The sequence below is a fragment of the Nannobrachium achirus genome (genome assembly GCF_963921795.1).
Source record: "Nannobrachium achirus genome assembly, chromosome: 3".
Classification (NCBI taxonomy): domain Eukaryota; kingdom Metazoa; phylum Chordata; class Actinopteri; order Myctophiformes; family Myctophidae; genus Nannobrachium; species Nannobrachium achirus.
In genome coordinates this window covers 32,019,807-32,040,813 of record NC_137812.1, presented here as the reverse complement: position 1 = coordinate 32,040,813, position 21,007 = coordinate 32,019,807, and the positions used below count along the sequence as shown (strand labels likewise).

At 42.8% G+C, this 21,007-nt stretch overlaps 1 protein-coding gene across 2 annotated transcripts in view; it reads left to right on the top strand.

The window, feature by feature from the left end:
• usp43a (ubiquitin specific peptidase 43a) overlaps window positions 1-21,007 on the top strand; it is a 123,306-nt gene that overhangs the window by 8,343 nt on the left and 93,956 nt on the right. For both annotated transcript variants that reach the window (XM_080721466.1, XM_080721465.1), the window contains exon 2: window positions 4,005-4,163. In XM_080721466.1, the coding sequence (XP_080577592.1) occupies window positions 4,005-4,163 (159 nt within the window). The remainder of the gene's footprint in view (window positions 1-4,004; window positions 4,164-21,007) is intronic.

Genomic DNA, 21,007 nt, shown 5'->3' with positions numbered 1-21,007 from the left:
ATAAATCAATCTTCACTCTTGGGCTGCAAGACAACGATCGCCCAATCATGGCAATGGGTCTGGGGACGACTTCTCTACTTTATCTTAGTGAAGGGAAGAGTGTGTTATTTATTCACTCACATGCACGTACGCACGCACACTGCTCGTGACACAGGTGCAGATGCAACTTCCTATAGTCTCAGCTCCGTTCACAACAGCATTTTTACAGACGTATTGGTCATAGATCCCAGGGAGCCTTTCTGATACTGTAAAGCAGGGTTCCCCAATTAGTTTTCCCCAAGGGCCAAATTATGTCTAGGGTACCAAGCCGAGAGCCACAACATTGCAGGGGGCGACGGTGGCGTTCCCGCTACTCCAGTGACAGTTCAGATATCGTCATTGTCGGGTGAAAATCTTGTGTGTCCAAAACTTGTATGTCCAAAAAAAGCCGATCTACAAGCACACAACGCCTCACACCGCGAGGCGTTGTGTGCTTGTAGATCTGCTGTTTTCACTACTTTTGTGCGACGGCCTTGTTTGATGAAGCAGAGCTTTACTTTGCGAAAGAACATACACATTTTGAGATACGGGTTTTCCACCCGATAACGATAATATACTAGTGTTGTTGCTGCTCTTATACCACCATTATTACTGGGGTTGGTGGGAGCCAGGCAGTAGCCCCCCGCGGGCCACAAATGGCCCGTGGGCCGCCTATTGGGGAACCCTGCTGTAAAGCATTCAGAGGCTATTATTTCCACTGCAACGGAACTGGTCCACTCTTATTTCCCAGACATTTTTAATATTTCTCCTCCAAAAACCCACAAGCTCACGGGTCACAAAGCAATGTGTGAAGAGCTTGTTTATAATGTGCTATATCTCTCCTGTCATGCAAACAAACAACATCTCCAAAATGTGAATTTTTTGTCAGGAAATGAAAAAACCAAAGCTCAAATGGAGTTGTGAGGTTTTGTCCATTATTGATAAGAACAGCTGAATGAACCTCATTGTGAGCTTGGAGGTCAAAAGGGCGTTGAGCCTGGAGTTAGCAAAGTTAGCTAACTCCACCCCCTTTGGTGGAGTTAGCAAAGTTAGCTAACTCCACCCCCTTTGGTGGAGTTAGCAAAGTTAGCTAACTCCACCCCCTTTGGTGGAGTTGGCTGGTTTGGCAGACAGAAGCACTTTTTTAATACTTTTAATTGGTTCAACATTTTTTAACCAACACAAAAAAGGGTGTTCAATAGCACCGATTTATAATATTATTTAAAAAATCAGAAAAGGAAGGAAGATCAGAGGATATAAGAAACGGAATAAGAGAGAGAGAGACAAGAAAGGGAAAGACACAAATAAATTAAAACAGTGAGATATGGTGGATAAATGGAAGGTAGCTAAAGCCTGATTGTAGTTGCGCACCTATTTTCACTCACCAAACATAGCAGATCTACAAGCTCACGTGTCACATTGCAACGCGTTGTGAGCATGTAGATCTGCAACGAGTCGACGACAGGCTGAGCAAACATGTATAAATCAGCCATATAAGTGATAAGTGGTACATGTCTGGTCCATGTGGTCAGACCAGACGGCTGAAGTGGTGCCAACAACAGCAGACAGTTGAAAAATGAAACGGCAAATGGAACAGCCAGTGATGATAGATTTTCATTCCAGCCTCACCTGTGTGTGTGTGTGTGTGTGTGTGTGTGTGTGTGTGTGTGTGTGTGTGTGTGTGTGTGTGTGTGTGTGTGTGTGTGTGTGTGTGTGTGTGTGTGTGTGTGTGTGCGTGTGCGCGTGTGCGTACGTTCTCGCTCACACACTCAAATGTATCGTATCCATGTGTGCTACCTCTAAAGGCTGTGCCCTCCCTACCATAATTTGTCAGTATAACACTCCAGTCCTTCATAGTCCAAAGCTGGCTTTTTTTTTTGGCAGGCCTGACCTGCAGTGAGGTGAGGTGGTACAAATGGGATTTGGAGGAAGAAACGGAGGGTACGGTCATTGGGCTGATTTATGGTCGTGGTGAAATTCCTGCCCTGCCAGCTTCTACACTGCTGATCTGTCATTGTTTACAGAGGAGGATGGGGAGATTGTGGCGGGGTCGGTGAAAGGTGGCGGAGGTGAAGCAAGGTTAGCCTATCTGGGACACTAAAAGCAGACATCGGAGGGTCGTTGCTAGAGTGCAGCCCTGCTTACTGCCGAGTGTTTGGGGGTCATGAACCTTCATGGCTGCCACGGAGGCTGAACAGGCTAAAGCTTTCTTTTTTAATTTATGTCATTCTTGCTGTCTTTCCTGCTTGCGTTTTGGTCAACCCCTACACTCCTCCTCTTTATCGCTGTACTTATCTTTACTAACTCTAAATGTTAAACAAAACCCCAACCACCACCTTGGGGTCAGGTCAACTTTGAACACAGCTCAAGTGGTTGCAAGACAGTGTTTCTTGACATGTTTTGCCCCCCCCCCCCCTTCCTCTCTCTCTCTCTCTCTCTCTCTCTCTCTCTCCCTCTCCCTCCTTCTTTCTCTCTGTTAGCATTTCGTTCTTCATTTCACAGATTGTTTTCTCTCTCCCCTTCTGATGTTCTCCCCCATGAAGGCTGATGCTGAAGCTCCTCCATGCTGAGTGCCCAGATCACTTTAAGCTGTCACTGACGCTGGGACAATCTGGTGTATTTCACCATGGATACGGTCCCAAACACAGCATAAAAGCAGTGCAAACAGATACGAAAGGATGAGCAAATATAGTCTGCTGCTGTCTCCAGCTGTGGTACACGCGCTGTGGTACACACACACACACACACACACACACACACACACACACACACACACACACACACACACACACACACACACACACACACACACACACACACACACTTACATACATCACTGAATTACAAAAAGAAGCAAAGTGCAGTGAGGGAGAGAATATGAGTGAGATGGAGCGCGAGAGAGAAGAGAGAGAGAGAGAGAGAGAGAGGAGAGAGATGAGGACAGCAGGGCATTTCTTTCTCTCATGCTAATGAAGCCGTAAGCCCTTTGGCCTGTCAGTGATGTCATCAGGTTTCCTTTCCCACACAGCCGTGTGTATCGTAACCTTGGAAACTCTCTCTCTCTCTCTCTCTCACTCTCTCTCTGTGTGTACGTATGTGTGTGTGTCTCGATCTTCCCTGCTCTGCGGCTCCAAAAAAAGCCCCGCCGGCTCAGTTTTCTCCCCTTTCCTTTCTGCCACGTCCTTTGATAGGAAGACAGAGGAGTATTTGAGGGTCAGTTGAAACTCAGCCAACATCTCTCTCTCGTTCCCTGCCCTCCCTCCCTCCCTCCCTGCTACCTCCTATACTCATCCTCAGTACGCTGTGCCATCCTTCCTCTCCATCCATCCATCCATCCATCTCTCTGTCCCTCCTCTATCACTACTCTGCCACCCCTTCACTCTCTCTCATTGTGAAGTAGCTCATTAGTGGGCTCAGTCAGGTACAGGGGAGGCCTCCCGCCTCCGTTTATATTTAGATGCGGGCGCTATGATGTGACGGTTTTTAATGAGATGTGGGACGGTGGATCTGGATCCTGTCAGTCACAGTCAGTGGTCGTCTGGTCGAGAAAGTACTTGCATGTTTTGCGGAATTAGAAATGTACTTGAGTAGAAGTACAAACGTATTGGCATCAAAATATACTTTTAAGTACACAAGTAGAAAGTACTCATTATGCAGAATGATCCATTTCACATGGATCAATGTTAAAATGTATAAAAAATATTTTTATCTACAAGCTCACAAGCTATTTTCAAAGGGCCCAAAAGTATAGGTTGAAATGGTTAATGTATGTATTTCTAATATACAGTATATTAATAATACATGTAATTTGCTTTTCCATCTATGTTAATTACATGAATCAGTGTCATTGCAATTTCAACTGTCTAATAAGAAACTAGTTAGACCTGGTAGGGGGGAAAACCAGGAGTTCGGAACCACTGTTCTACATCATGTATCACAACTCAATTTCCATCCTAAAAGATATATTTCTTTCCCCCCCTCCTCAGAGTATAGTTTCCAAGTATGGCTCTCAGTTCCGGGGCAATTCTCAGCATGATGCTCTGGAGTTTCTTCTTTGGCTCTTGGACAAGGTTCATGAAGACGACAACCACACTCCTAACGACAACAGCAGCAGCAGCAGCATCAAGACCAAAGCCACTGTCAAGGTAAGTCCTCCTCAAATATAATCAAAGGATTTAGAGGCAGTTGAGCATCCTTGAGCTGGTCTTTTTTGGTAGTATAACAAAACATTTAATACACATCAAACAGTGCAGTTGATGGATTGGCAGTAATAAAAAAGCTAACTGACAAAACTAAACCAGAGAAAACAAGACAACCCAGAGCAGTGAAGTGGAATTTTTCAGATATGCTAAATGGTTTCTTACAAAAGCTTCTCAAAGCTCTTGTATTTGTATCACTTAAGGCTAATTAGGTGTGGGCTTTCCACAGAGGGTCTTCTATATCTCTCCAATAACAACTCATACAGGTTGGTCAGGGTGTCTGTTGAGCATGGAGCGGAAGCTTGTTCCTCCTGGTGACTCCATGTGTATTGTGTATTAGAGGTTGTCTGTTGTTGTTTCTACCACTTTTTCTAGTCACGTGTTCAAATACTGGATTCTGATTGGCTAAATTCCGGAGGTTATGACAAAACAACTGCCGCAAAGTTGTATGAGGACTTGTCCGAGATCAATGCACCTCAGTGTACATCCGGGGACTTCAGGAGGTAGTCGGAACACCTTTCCCCCAACCAACAAATGACGGTGGCAACGGTCCTATGTTTACTAACGTGCATGCTATAGTCGCCGATTTATTTGGATCCAATGCAATCCGCCAACTTTAAAGCCCCTTTTCTCTGAACCTATGCCTTTCTGGAAGCGAACAGCCTCTATTTACGGCCGGAACGGTACTTCTAACTGACGTTAGCTTAGCTGTAAGCTAGACGCATGGATTAGTATGGAGTTGGCGCCATCTGTTGGTGAGTAGAAGATGTTGTTTGTGGAACTATCTGCTGTCTCGCGGAAGTTTTATAGGCAATAATGATTGTAACTTAAGATCCTTGCAAGTTACAACTATGTGTTTTCTTTCATGTATACGGGAAAAAGTGGTAGAAAAGCTATTTACCACTCGGGGTCGGACATTATGCTCTCATAATGTCCTGAGTGAGGGTGTTATCGGACTCGGCTGCGCCTCGTCCGATAACACCCTCACTGCGGACATTATGAGAGCATAATGTCCTCTCACTCGGGGTAAATTGCTTACGTATACTGTAACAAGGTTGTCTACAACCCTCCCCAGAACAACATTAGATGTTGGCAGTGACAGGGACTATACTGTAATACATGGGGAATTTACATAACTTCTACATTTAAAGATAAATGTTTTTTTTTTTGTTTTTGTTTTTTAAGATAGTGAAATGGTTGGTATAAGAATGATTTTGTATGCAATCAAGCTTGTCTTTCCACCGGCAGAGCATTCTCGATTCAGTGTTTCACATCTATAATTCAAGTTCGAGTATAGAAAATATTTTCTCTATATCAACAAAGGGCCCCGATGGTTTCTTGTTTGGATTCATTAACTGCTCAGGCTTAAAGGCTTCAAGGTCGGCCATCGCTGCAAAGGGCTTAATGAGCAGACCTCATTATCAGAGGCTTCTGTTAACAACTCAGGAACGCAGACCTCAATACTAATGCTCCCCGTCTAGCCTTATTTAACCTGAATGGAATAAATAGCCTTGCACTCTCTAAATGGTGTCGCCCCAGTCAAAACAGATTGATTAATACAGAAAGAGGCATTTTCTGTGAATGCGTCTATCTTTGAATATTTTGCTTTTTTTGTTGCTTTTCTGCCTTTATTGATAGTGGAGATATATAGACCGGAAACGGGTGATAGAGATGAGGAGTGACACACAGCAAAGGTTGTCAGGATCGGGACTTGAACCCACAACGCGCCGTGACGCATCAGAGCCTATGTGGTATGCGTCTGGACCACTAGGCCAGTGGGCGCCCAACTCAAATCTTTGCTTCTGGGGGTCCCTAGAATAAAATCTTTTGAGATGGGGTGGCCGCCAAATACATATCATTTTGGGGATCCTTGACATGAAAAGGTTTGATCACCATTATAGCAACATAATGATTTTTTCTGAAAACTGTTAGGATTTAGAAGACATTTATAGATTCGGCCTCAGGTCTTAATGGGTTAAAAGGTTCTGTTAGGGTTTCAGAGTGGAGTGAGCCACGAGCCACTGTTGAGGCACTACGTTGTCGGACAGATCTGAAATTAATACTCTTTTGTGTGAAGTGGCACACATGTATACTTGGCATTAACTTTACTAGAGAATTATCCCATTTCAACAAAAGTTTATTTTGGCTAAGAAATGAAAATAACTTGCATCATTTCACATTCACACACACTTAGTCTTAGTCTCTTTTGTGTGAAGTGGCACTTCTCCTGTGAACAAGTGAACAGGAGAGGATTTTGAAGAGGTGGGCGGTCTGTTCACTCTGTTGCTTGTCTCTCACTCCACTTTTGTCCGTCTTTCTGTCTTTTCTTTGTCTACCTGCCTGTCTTATCTTTCATGTCAGTACAGCCCAATACTGAAGGTGATGCACTGATGTCTGTTGTTTACCATGCCTTTCTGTCATTTTTTAACATTAAACACATTTTTTATACATTATATATTATTCCTTTCATTTCTCGATTTTATGTTTTTGCTTGAAGAATTGATGTCATTTATATTGTCATCTATCAGACGTTTCGCTGGCATGCTAAAAAGAAATGTTGGACCTTGCTGTCTATGACAACAATGCTAATGGTGACAGCCTTTAGCTACAAAAACAGCATAGGCCTGGGGCTCTTTTATAGGATGTTGTTAAATCACAGCATCACCAAGGAGCCACTGGCATGATTGCACACAAGCATAGAAGAAGAATAAAGATTGCCACTATGAGGGAACAACTTTTCATTTCCTCTTTGAAATGCTCTTTCACCTCTCTGTAAATTGAATTCATGTCCCTGAAAGTGCATATACCTGATGCATATATGTGAATTCACAAACAGACACACATGCACGCACGTATGCGCTTGTGCACAGTGGTTTAGCTTAGAAAGGAAGTGCAGCCTAGTGACCGGTGGGTTAAAATGATTGTTTTCAGTCTCACAGAGGGAGGTTGTCACCTATGATCAGAAGGAAAAGATTCACTGGTGGATAGCTGGAGAAGGAGGAGGGAGAGGGCTGAAGATGAAGACTTATCAACTGTGGAGTGATGAGTGGGTTGAACAACAGGTGAAGGAAAAGACGACATATAGTATTGACAAGCCTCCTGTTGGCATGGTGAAAGAATGCACAGTGATTGGCACCTTAAAGGGGAAGACCACCCATTTTCAATATTGAACTGTGTCATTAATATACCTTAGAGGAGTTGTGTGGAAATAGAAAAAAAAGTTCCCCCCCTTCTGTGTTGCCTAGAACTGGAGGATTGATTTTGGGGTTTGTATTGTAAAGTACAACTTGATGACATCACACATTGTACTTTACAATACAAATGTCTGGAAGGTGGGTTGTTAAATTATTTCTTAAGCTTATTTTTTTTTTTTTTTATTCCGTTTTGTAAGTGACAGGAAACAGAACTGGACGTCAGTTTATTAGACAGTAGAGCCGCCCACAAGTGAGAGGAGAGCTTGTGCCAACTCAAATCAATGATGCGTGAACAAACATGGCATTCACTGTAATCTGCTGGAATAGGACAGGCTGGAAGAGGACAGTTACTGTTTGATGAGCATGTTTTGTTTCTTATTGTGCATTGTCATGTCGCATAAGTTATATTAATATTGTGTGTGATAATGCACTCGATTGATTGATCACAGATTGATTGGGCAAGTCTAGCCGAACATGGTCCCTGGAGAAAAGACTATGAGTTGTAGTCAATGGGCAAAAAAATATGCCTGACCGCTATATGATGCATATTTGCCTTCATCAGCCGCTTGCATGGCTTCTGTCATTTGGCTCCTGCTTATGTGTAATATAACGTGTATATAACCGTTTAGGAGGGAACCTGGGCCATCAGGCAGGGTAGAGTCCACCTAAACACACCAGGAAACCCTCCAAAACAACGCCACACAACCCAGTTTGAACCTTGCACTGTTATAAACGTGGTAGTTTTAATGGGAATGAAAGGTGACCGCATCTCTTATAGTTAGACCTGCATGTCTTATGTGGTCTATATGTTTACACAAGATACTGTAACGTTTTACTTGTATTATTCTTACTGACTGGGCAGCATTCATCTAGATAAACTGTGTGTCTGTGCAGCATACCCACGGTAAAAGCAGTGCAACCAGCCAAACAACTTTAACCATGTTATGTTATGTAACAGGAGACTGTGAACACACACAGAGGCAGCCCAGCAATGTTAATTCCCCTTCTAATAGGACCTTTGTCCACATGTTTTATTCACCTCTTACTTAGCTGAGAATAACACAAATGTCAGCATAAATATTTTATAAAGATTAAAAAAGAATTGTGGCTGAATAAAATAAGATACAAATATAGTAGCTACAAGTGGGAGAAAGTTTATTTTGACCCAGTAATGTCAACCATAACCACATAAACCAACAAGCCATGATACTTTATATGTCAAATATCAAAGACTGGAGTAAGACCTCATATTGTAACATTTCATTGCTCCCTCTGGCTTTAACAGTTCCACCCACAGGATTAGCGAAACTATCTTGGATATCTGTAATGCACAAGCTGAAATAACTCAATAACACCAAACCTGCACTGCATATTATCAAAGAACGGCATAAATTACCCAGGGCACGTGGATTGAGTACACAGGGAGCAGTTACATTTAGCCGTAGGCCTCCCATGAGTGAGCTTATGAGCGAATGGTTTTAAAAAGCCTCACCCCATGGACAGCAGTGGGCAGACGGAGTTCTGCCCATGCAAAACCAGAGCAAGAGCATTACGTATGCATTATTCTGTTTTAAATGTTGATAATGGACGGCCTTTCTGCCCTGGGAGAGTTGGCCGCGGAGAGGGAGGGAGAAAGAGAACAAATCCCATGCATGGCCCTCAAGCAAACTGCTTAGACTTGGAAATTCAGTCTGTGTGGATGTGGTGAAGTGAGCGAGTCCTCTTATCGACGGGGGCCGAAATAGCGCAATTGATAGCTACACACGTGAGCTTGACTGACACTCTCCATTCGGGGGGGTTTGGGGGGCAGCGAGTAAATGTCGGTGGAGATGAAGCCCGCTTTCAGGTAGGTTGGCAGGTGAAATGTGAGGGGTCCTTGATCCCTGCCTTTGTCAGTCATCAGAGTGCTAATGCGTTGCTGACATGGTCGGCCTCCCCAGTGGTTCTATGCTAAAGAGATGATAGCACTCATACACAGCATGATGACATTTGGGGTATTTTCTGCTTTCTTTTTCTTTTTCTTTTCTTTTCCTTCAAGCTGGCAAGTAGGATAAAAAATAAAAAAAAAGCTTTCTTCAGTATTTATAAATGTCAATACTTTTACTTCTACCTCACTACATCTAAGAGGCAAATATTGTACTTTTTACTCCACCACAATTATATGAAAACTCTACGTGTTACTTTGTAGATTTTGATTATTATTACCTATCTATCTGCCTCCCTTGCTCTCGCCCTCACACAGGTTACATCAAAGGACTCTTGTCACTGTCTGCAACACCAAACGCTAGCCATAAATCTGATTAAGTCACATTACTGAGATGCCACAAATTCCGAGAGAGAGAGCTTTTCACAAAGCATTTACAAAATGAGGTGAAATCTTTGATGCTGGGGGAAAGGTAAAATCATAGCAATTCTTTGGTTGGCTTGCATTGAGAGTGGTCAATAGTACACAGTTCACTTCCAAATAAATCGATAATGGTCTATGGAATAGAAGGTGTCTCTTATAGTGGTGTTTCTGAAAATGAATATTTTAAAAGATAAAACCCATTTGGGCAATGTAGACCAAGGCCAACTAATCCCCCTCTATAGTGCTGCATTATCTGCTTTTTCTTCTTCTTCTTCTTCTTCTTTTTGCCAATAACTAAAATCAAGGCTCTGCGGTAATGAGATAGTTAAAACCAGGAAATGCCAACTCATCAAAGTTGCATTGTAGTACATGTAAAAATACATATTTTTTTCTGCAAATCTCTTAGTTAAACCAACACTGTTCTTGTAAGGTAGTTTTGTTTTAAGTTTCGTTGGTGAAGATTATAAAGAGCATACTGTAAATTGCGCACTGCCTTGCATTGGCGAAACAAAGGAAAAAAAAATAATTACATGCATAATTAGCAACTATACACTGCACTGTGGTCTTGAAAGTGAAAGCCTTTACTATAAGAGAATTAGAAATGTACTTCACTAGTACTATGGTTGATGATTTACACTGTATGCATGAAAAAAAGAAACAAAATCTGCTAATCTCTTATTTTTTTAATGTATCATCATGAGAATAATCCAAGAACAGACATATTGCTAGTAAAACATTAGAGCTTGAGCACTCTTTTATTCAACCAAATGTCACAGATTTGTGCAAAAATAGCAAGCTTAACAGCTATATAACACCATTTGGTATGAAAGAGAGTGTGTGTGTGTGTGTGTGTGTGTGTGTGTGTGTGTGTGTGTGTGTGTGTGTGTGTGTGTGTGTGTGTGTGTGTGTGTGTGTGTGTGTGTGTGTGTGTGTGTGTGTGTGTGTGTGTGTGTGTGTGTGTGCGTGCGTGCGTGCGTGCGTGCGTGCGTGCGTGCGTGCGTGCGTGCGTGCGTGCGTGCGTGCGTGTGTTGCTACAATACAGTACAGCGCTAATCACACCCCCCACAAACATGCTCACACAAACAAACAACAATCAACACATAAGCCCACAAATAAAACCCATATAGTACGATAACACACGCACATGCGCGAACACACTAGAGCCCTGCACGGGCCTGAAATGTGGGGCCCGGCCCGGCCCTGGTCCGTGGAATTCAGGCCCAGCCCGGCCCCTGGCCCGATTCTCTTTTACCAAGCTGAGAGCTTCCTCAACCTGCGATTTGTCCTCTCCCGAGATCAGGAGTTATCTGCGAACATGTTCACTTGTCCTCGTGGTGGTCTTGTCAAGGAACTTGGCACTAGTCATACTCTCAGGGTTCCCACGGTCATAAAATTCCTGGAAATATTTTGAAATTAGAAAAATATTTTTCCAGTACTGGAAAAGTTTTGGAATTGATCAAGGGTCCTGGATGGTCCTGGAAAAAATAGCTATGCATTGTCTTTGGTTATTGATTTGGTTTATACCTCTGAAATATTAGAGGCAGAAATTGTGAAAATAGACGATCTACATGCTCACAACGCCTCGCCAACATGAGGCGTTGTGAGCATGTAGATCGTCTATTTTCACAATAAAACCGTGTTATACAAAATTCCTCTACTCTTAGTGCTCGTCAGGGCGCCGGAGTATGATTATTTCGGGGGTCACGGCCTGAAAAGGTTGAGAACCACTGGCATACACTACCTGTCTTTGGGCATTGCACATAGGAGTAAGCGACTCGTTATTGAGCTGAATTATTGTTATACATGTATAATCCTGGAAATCAGGTTAAATATTCTGGAAAAGTTTTGGAAATTAATTGGTAAAGATGTGTGGGAACCCTGTACTCTGCTTTTAAGGCTTCTTAGTTCTATCACAATACATATACATTATGTCCATGCATTTGGAGACAAATGCATGAACCATTTATTTTCTTCTTTCAGTGTCAGATTGAAACAAGAAGCGTTATTTTTTAAATGGATAAAGCTGTTCAGTGATGATCCGGTGCGCCAGCAGGAAAGGCTGCGCATCCTCTCGTCTCTACTAGTAAAAACAAAGAAATACAGTTTCGCTACTCACCAAAAAAAAAGATGGTTGTAGTGATAACACTCCTAGTCCCCCACCACACGTCTAAAATACATTTCTGGGGTGAAATGAAAAAATACACTCTTCCCTGGTTGAGGGCTGTATTTTACGAAACAGCGCTTCTAACACTGCAGAGCCGAATAACACCCAACAAGACTAATGCGCTCCTGTTAATGTGGTCCTCTGACTTGCGTGGCAGTTGGCGCCATGAAGGAGATAGCGAAGATTTAAAAAAATGAAGAAGTAGTGTCTGAGTCCGGTGGATTATTTTTTATTTTTCCCTAGAAATGTATTTTAGATGTGTGGCGGGGGGCTCAGATTGTATTTTCTATTTTTACTAGAGACAAGAGCAGCCTTTCCTTATGGCACAGCGGATCATCACTGACATATAGCGTTAAGGAGAACTCCTTCTAATGCTATGGACCAGAGCTAGCTCAGACAATGGTGTCAAGTAGGAATCCAATCTCCTGCTTCTGAATCTTAGCACCTGTAGGATCTCAGTCTTGTTCTTAATTAGGTATAGAGTGTTTTGTGACATCATTGCGGTAAATATGATTATTTACAGGACCAAGATTGTCAGGGTAAAGAAGAGAAACTCAAAATGCCTGTGTTGTGAACTTGTGTACAAAATCCTTCTGCAATCAATGTGTAGCACTGCACTACAGGTTGGCTCTGGAAAAGTAATTAAAAAAATTGTTTATGTTGCTTTGGAGGTGTTATGAATTGGGATAAAAGTAAGTTCATGACATAGCAGATTCTGGGCTTTTTTGCCTCATTTCTACAGGTACTTGTCTTTCCTTTGTGCCACTTGCTGAATTGAAGCCATCAACGTGTAGCTGATAATTACCTCTGAAAGGCTCACGTCGCCACCCTCTGCCTTGTGCCTCTCTGTGCAAAGCTAATGCTCCGGCTCTTTCTTTCTACGTTTCTTCCCACTTTTCCTATTCACTTCAGAAATTAATTGAAAGCAATAAATCAAAAGAGACAAACGACATGTTCTGAGAGGAGAGGGTGCCTGCCAGTAAAGTGTTTTTTTTCTGGGTTTTTTTTCAAAACATAACAGAGTGTGTGAGGTTGGTTTATTTGCCTTCTTCAATTAAAAAAGAAAAGAAAGAAGACAGACAGACAGACAGACAGACAGACAGACAGACAGACAGACAAACATGAAGAATATGCTACAGCTGCAGTTTTCTTTTATTATTTTTTTGTGGATTGAAAGGGGAGGTCATTCAGAGGTAATCCTTGGGAATACACAGCCAATACAAATATATGTGCCTGTGATATTGTTTCCCTGTTTATGCCTGAATATTTCTTTCTTTCACCAATATTACTTACCAATTAGCAGCCACTTCTTCCCTTTGGAAGCTCTTTGGTGCAGCTGGTGGGACATTTGTTTAAGGAACTTCAGACAGAAGGAGCTCCTGTCAGTCCTTACCCTCATCTGTACTCCCACCGTGACATCCAGCGGTAATCAGGACATTTTGTTGCACGTTATTGTGTCGTCGAGTTCGCTGGCTTTCTTCAAGGCCACAAGTGGGCACAGAATATTACAGTATGACAGGGGATTGAACACTCCACATAAGTCATGGTTTGCGGGCAGCAGGCACTTTGTATAAAGAAGTCACTGTGCTGTTCAGAGTGGCATGGTGAGTGAAGCACTATGCCGTGGGGGCTTTGTGAATTATTAAATATGTCTTAAGGGTATAGGAGAGTACTAGTAGAGCTGAGAGAGAGAGAGAGAGAGAGAGAGAGAGAGAGAGAGAGAGAGAGAGAGAGAGAGAGAGAGAAGATTTATCCAGCAATACTAGCCCAGGGATTGATCCAAGCTCTTTAAGTGGGTACATCCTGTTGGCCACCTCCTGTTCTCTCCTGTTTCTGGTGTCCTGTTCATGTACACAAGTGTACGTACGCGTACGCGTGTGTAGCATTTAGTTCAAAGGACCTGGGCACTTAACCTGCTTCTACACATTTCACAGGAACAGACAGGGATGCCCTTGATGACTTCATTTGTCACCCCATTGCACACGCGCGCACACACCCACACACACACACACACACACACACACACACACACACACACACGTGTGTGCATGCACGTAAGCTCAATAACATTCAAGTACAGAAACTCAAGGGTTCTAAAGTCACCATCTATTATAATTTATCCTACTTGCCAGCTAGGAGGACCCATTTGACAAAATTCATGAGATTTCATAAACACATGTTACCTGTTACCTATCCACTTCGTGCCTTGTGGCACATAAGGCCTTCACAGAGCTCTTCCACTTCTCCCGGTCGGCTGCTGCAGTCCTCACTTCAGACCATGATGTCCATCCTGCTTCTTTTCTTTCTTTCTCCACAGTACGCCTCCAGGTGGTCTTTGGTCTTCCTTTTCTCCTTTTCCCTTCTGGTGCCCATGTCATTGCTATGTTGCAGTCGTTGTTATGGTCTTGCCGTAGTATGTGTCCAATCATCTTCCATCTACGTAGCTTCACTTCCTCACTCAGTGGCTTCATCTCAGCTCTTTCTAGCAGGTCCTCAGTTCTGACGTGATCTTGCCAGTGTATACGGAGTATTCTGCGTAGGCATCTATTATGGAACACATCAACTGTTTTGTTGTCTCCTTTGTTCATTTTCCATGTCTCACATCCGTATAGCAAGACTGGCACCACTAGCGTCTTGTACAGTCTTAGCTTTGTTCTTCTTGTGATGCTGTTAGAGCTCCAGATCTTTCTAAGTCTGATGAATGCACCTCTTGCTTTTGATAGTCTGTTCTTCAGATCCTTCATGCCGCCTCCCTCTTTGCAAACTGTGGCTCCCAAGTAAGTGAACTGCTCTACCTCTTCAATGTCTTGTCCATTGATTTGAATTCTTTCCTGGTTTCTTGCATTAATCCTCATTGTTTTTGTTTTTTGTATATTTATCTTAAGTCCTACTCGCCTAGCTTCTTCATCCATTTGTGTTGTTTTATTCTGAATCTGTTGTTTTGTAGAGGAGAGAAACGCTATGTCGTCTGCGAAGTCCAGGTCGTCGAGTTTTGATGTCAACTTCCATCTAATTCCATTTTCTCCCTGTCTAACTGTTCTTCTCATGACCCAATCCATCACTATCAAGAACAAGAATCCTGACATATTGCATCCTTGTTTGACGCCGCTTTTAATGTCAAACCACTCACATATTTCTCCCTGGTCTTCTACTGCACTTTGGAAGTCTTCATAAAATGCTCTAACCATTCTGACTATCTTCTCTGGGATTCCATACTTTTTCATAATTATCCACAGGCTTTCGTGATGGACAGAATCAAAGGCCTTTTCGAACTTTAACTCTACAAAGTTCATGTAAAGTGTTGCTTGCCACTCATTAACCTGTTCTATGATGTTTCGTAATATGAAGACTTGCTCTGTTGTTCCCCTACCTGTTCTGTAACCTGCTTGTTCTTTTCTCAGCCTGCAGTCTATTCCATTTCTTATGCGGTCTACAATAATCCTGCCGAGTATCTTTCCCACTATAGAGAGTAGGGTTATGCCTCTTGAGTTCTTACATTCTTTGAGGTTTCCTTTCTTTGCTAGTTTGATGATAAGTCCTTTCTTCCAGTTTGTTGGGATCTTTTCATGTATCCATATTTTCCCTAACAGTCGATGTACCTTCATCGCTGAGAACTCTACATCTGCTTTTAATAATTCAGCCGTGATGGAATCAATTCCTGGTGCTTTACTATTCTGTAGTCTTTTTATTGCTTCTTTGACTTCACCTAGTGTTGGTTCATTTACTGTGATCTCTTCTATTCTGTCATTGAAATCACATTCGTCATCTTCAGTTATTGGGTTATCTGGTTCTACTCTGTCAAATACTTCCTTGAAGTGTTCTGTCCATCTACACTTAATAGCGTCTCTTCCACTAATGAGGTTACCATCCTTATCTAGTACTGCTGTACTCTGTCTGGGTCTCTCGTTGCATAGTGTCTTTGTGAGTCCATATAGTGTCTTCATGTGTTGTTTTCTTGCAGCATCTTCGGCTTCACTAGCAATGTTCTCCAACCATTTCCTTTTGTCTGCTTTTATACTTCTCTTCACCTCTTTGTTCTTCTCGGCATACTTCTCTTTTAGCTGCATAAACACATACACCATTTATATACTTTAGTTCTGGGGCATTTCAAAGGTACAGTTCTTCACCTAGACAGAGAGAGATCGCCCCACAATCAGAGAGTGAGTGCGAGAATCCAAAGTACAAAATACGTTTCTTGTTTTTACAAAGCAAAGTGAAATTATCTGATAAAATACATCATTACATTTTTCTGTTGGCTTGCATCAAGTGTTCATTACACAGTAGTACAAATCCATGTTCTCAGATCTTTTGCAATCACTGCACTTATATATGTAAGTGATTTTTATTTTGTTTGTTCAAATAAATGATAAATAGCTTGATATTCTGACATGATGAATATTTAGGAGGGGAGCTGAAAGAAATGAAGCTTACATGGGGCGAGGCACAGAAAGTAGCATGATGAATGGTGTCTAATCGTAAAAGTCTTACTTCCCACCCAGGAAGAAGAGGACTAAACTTAATCAGCTCTAGTAAACAGAAAATATATTTTCAGGTCAGAATATAGAGCTACTGTATAACTATCACTTACACTACCTTTAAAATAGTCATGGAATTGAAGGTCTCTCTTATAGTAGAGAGAGAATGCATCAGAGCAAGTGTTGGTGGAAAGATCTAGTACTTGACAACCAGTTAAGTTGTAATAGGTGCAATGCTCATTTGAAAGTTTACCTGCCCCAGTTTTTATGCCCCAGAAAAACATGTTGACTCAACTACAGTCTGCCTTCACTCCTGTTTTAATATCCCTGTAGGCTACTGAATTTACATGGTTTTATGATCAAGTAGGTGAGATGATATAGGATTAGGCCTTGCTTGGGATTCAGGAAATAGGGTTGAGATTTTCTGTTTGCTCTCAGGAGTGCGACCACAGTTTTCCCGCTGAACCTGAGCGCAACAGTGGGGGCCGATGGGCAAGGAGGGTCTCGAGCTTATGAGAAACAACTAAAATAAGACCTTAAAACCTGGCGAAAACAGTTGCGTGCATTAGCGCAAGATGACGATAAAGGAAAACATTAAATGGAAAACATTAAATTAACTTCTGAAAAGCCTACCAGGCCTGGCAAAAACAGCTGCGTGCATTAGCACAAGATTATATGAGGATAAAGGAAATCATTAAATGGAAAACAATAAATTAACTTCTGAAAAGGCTTCTAAGCCTACTAGCCTACTAGTAAAACTAGTGGAACCGCGATCTTTCCACACTTGAATAATTGTGGTTGTAAACAATAACACAAATATAAATCCTTTGTCTAGTAGTGGGAAGAAGTATTTAAATAACTTTTAAATATCTTGCAATTGGCGACGAGTCTCTTACGAAATCGGCAAGAGCGCCTCTCATTTCATAAAGCTATATAACCTCTCCATCATCAGTGGTGTGTGTTCCCCACACTCCCGCGCCCCCACCGTTGTGCTCAGGTTCACCGGGAAAACTGCGGTCGCCTCATGAGTAGGCTAATTAAGTTGGGAGTTAATTACACCCTGACAGGTAGGCAGCTCAGAAACCTCATCTGTAAGCCAAGAGGGCCTCTCTTCCGCATCTTCTTTTTTACGCTTCTTCTTTACGCTGATAATTGTCTGGCTTTATCTACGTAATCAGTGTTTACTATTGAGAACCTGTTCAACCGGTATGCAGGAGCGAAAATGTTTGAACAGGCTGAGAACAGTGTGATGCTGGTGTTCCTTTCGTTCTACTGGTTCTGGTCCAAAAAGGCGGGCCTCATGGGGTCATTGTTCAGTATCTCCTCCTATCCGTGTGAGGCATACGTCCGTATAAGGTCGTGTGTTCCCGGTGTTCTAGGCCTAAGAGACCGGCTTGATGACAGTCATGTGGTCTTACCTGTTCCACGCACCTGTTTGTCAATGTGTTTTCATCCATCTTCACTTGTTGGCAGTTGAAGCTAGTTTTAAACAAGAATTGAATGATAACAACAAGTCTCCCAGAGCACACCTCACACTCATGAGAGCAAATTGTATTGGTGAATTCTGTGGGAATTGAACAAATTCCAAGGGAAGGGAAATCTTACACAGCTTCATGTCCTGAATGTACACAGACACACAGTGTGAGGCAATGCTGGAGTGATAATTTTTGAGCGGTGGTCACACCGTCTCCATAGCGTGGCCGTGTGTGTCTGTCTGTCTGTCTGTCTGTCTGTATGTAGCCTGAGGAATGTGTAGCCTGAGGAATGTGTAGCCTGAGGAATGTGTAGCCTGAATACCACTGAGTGACCAGAGAGGCTGTTATCAGTCTAGCCTGAGCATCAACTGCAATACACACACACACACACACACACACACACACACACACACACACACACACACACACACACACACACACACACACACACACACACACACACACAGTTGAGCAACCTTGCAATGCATGTATTTTACCCATATACCTCAACCCCTGCTCCACTCACCCAGCAGTGCACAGCCTCCACCGCTCAGTTCACACGAGTGTGATTTTTGACAGTAAATTGACATTTACAGTTCTGTCCTTTTTACCTTCAGTGTTACAAAGGTAGATGTTGACTCTCTTTGTTGTGCCCTGAGAACTGCCTGCTGATTTTCTTGGCAAATACCTTTTGTTCCTTCGTTTTGGCACCTGTGTCATTTGAACGTTTTTACTGTCTTCCAGTCTGTATCTTGTTGCAAGTAAGTAAGTAGTCGATTTTATGTTTTACTAGACTGTCCCCACACACACCACACCACAGTGGTAAATCATGCTCCTCACCTTGTAAGTAGGGTGACCACCCGTCCTGCATCTCGTGGGACAGTCCCGAAACTGGACCATCTGTCCATGTGTCCCGCAAAATGTATTTATTTTTTATTTTTCCACCTGTCCTGCTTTGGGCCGGTTTGGAGGTGATCTTTTACTTGTAAGATGCCCTTATTTCTTCTATGAAATAAGGGCTTCTATGAAATAAATGGATAAAAAGGCTTCTTATTAAAGAAAACGGAGGATACGGGTAATTTTAGAAAGCCGTACCGTATTTAGACTGGTGTGAGACTTTATTAAGCACTTTGTTTGTGAAATCTGAAGGATGGTGTAGTTGTAGGGGGCTAAATAAGTCGCTCTGCCTGAACCCATATAAACACGGGAACATGACGATCGGGGCTTGGTCTCTACGACCATGCGCGAGCTACGATGGGCTTACGATGGGCTAAAATCGCTTTGGGAAACCCGGCCAATATCAGTTATTTGTCTAAACATTGCCAGTTTGTGGATGAGAGAGTGAGAGATAATGAGTCTGTGTGTTAGAGATAGCAAGAGAGGGAGAGACAGAGAGAGAGGCTAGAGTCTAGCCACTCGACTCTAGCCTCTCCCTAGAGGTTCCAGATCTCTGCTGTCCAGACAGATTTGGTGGCCAGAGCCTCTGCATATTTTCTCCTCCATCTTTGTTTTGGCCCTGCCACCATCACCATAGCAACTGCCAGATTGTGTCGGGTTTGGCTGAATTCAGAGAGAGAGAGAAAGAAGATGACTGAGAGACTGAGTCATGAAGCGCATTGACGCTGCGTTCGCAAGTCACAGCGGGAATGATATTGTATTATATTATTTTGGTTTTATCACCTACTGTACTACACCAGCAGCATTACAGTTTCAGATCATTCTTGTTGACAATTCTTTTCAAGCGGTGACTCATCAAAAACAGATTGTCCAGGGGCGCCCGCTGGCCTACTGGTCCAGGCGTATACCACTTAGGCATTGCCATATGGGCATGGATGCCTAGCGGCGGCGCCGGTTCGATTCCCGATCCGGACGACCTTTGCCACGTGTCACTCCCCATGTCTCCCCCATTTCCTGTCAGTCTACTGTCCTATCAATGAAGGCATACAATCCCAATAAAAAACGTATTGTCCAGTACAAAGAGCTAAAGTTAATGGACAAGAGGGACATCATAACGACTGACCGGTATTAAAAAAAGAAAAAGCACCACACTTGGCCACATGAATGGACAGCGAGGAGGGGATCTCTGCAAGGGTTTAAAATGCCTGTGGCTTCCACCCTTATCTCCCAGACTGCCTTGTTACTGTAAGCCAGAGTTGAATAGGCCGAATTAGAGGCGGCCGCCCGCAGCTGAAAGAATAGGGGTGAGTCAGCCACTTTACTGCACGGACAGCATTTACCCTCCTAACCTGGACTCACTGCTGCTCACTGCTGTCTCTGAATTGTTCTGTCTGTCTCTGACACTGTCCTATACGCGCATATATATATATATATATATATATATATATACTGTATATACTGTATATACCGGTACACACACACAGCGCACACACACACACACACACACACACACACACACACACACACACACACACACACACACACAGTAGACAGTATGACAGTACACATACTGTCTACTGTGAGAGAGAGAGATAACTGAGAGTTGGAAAGAGAGTGTGTTTTTATGGGATCATTTACTACTGTACAGTATTGACTGTACCTTTTATTTGTTTGTGTGACTGTTTCCATGGGAGTGTTTTTCCCCCTTTTTTTCTTGTGTGTGCGTGCTTACACGTGTTTAAGGATGACTTGGAGGCATCTGAGGTGATGTGTAAGCCCCTTAGCCAGCTGGTAGGTTGGTGATGATAACTGAATCGGCACCTTTTGTGTGTCTAGAGAATATATTTTGTCTCAGTGAAACTGTGTGTGTGTGTGTGTGTGTGTGTGTGTGTGTGTGTGTGTGTGTGTGTGTGTGTGTGTGTGTGCGCGCGCGCGCGTGCGTGCGTGCGTGCGCGTGTGCGCGCGTGTGTGTGTGTGTGTGTGTGTTTTCATACTGCATATTTCAGTATGAAAACACACACGCTTAGTTTGACAGGAGACTTCAGATAATTTTTGTTCACTCTATCTTGGAAAAGGAGTAATTTCGACACTTTTAGAGAACCCTAACAGTTTATAGCTTGAGTTCTATCTTTGGTATAAGGATGACTACAGTCTGGATCTTGCCACACAGGAATTGAGTTAGAAAATAGAACATTTAACCGGAAATGTCCAACGCAAACAGCCATAAGGCATAACACA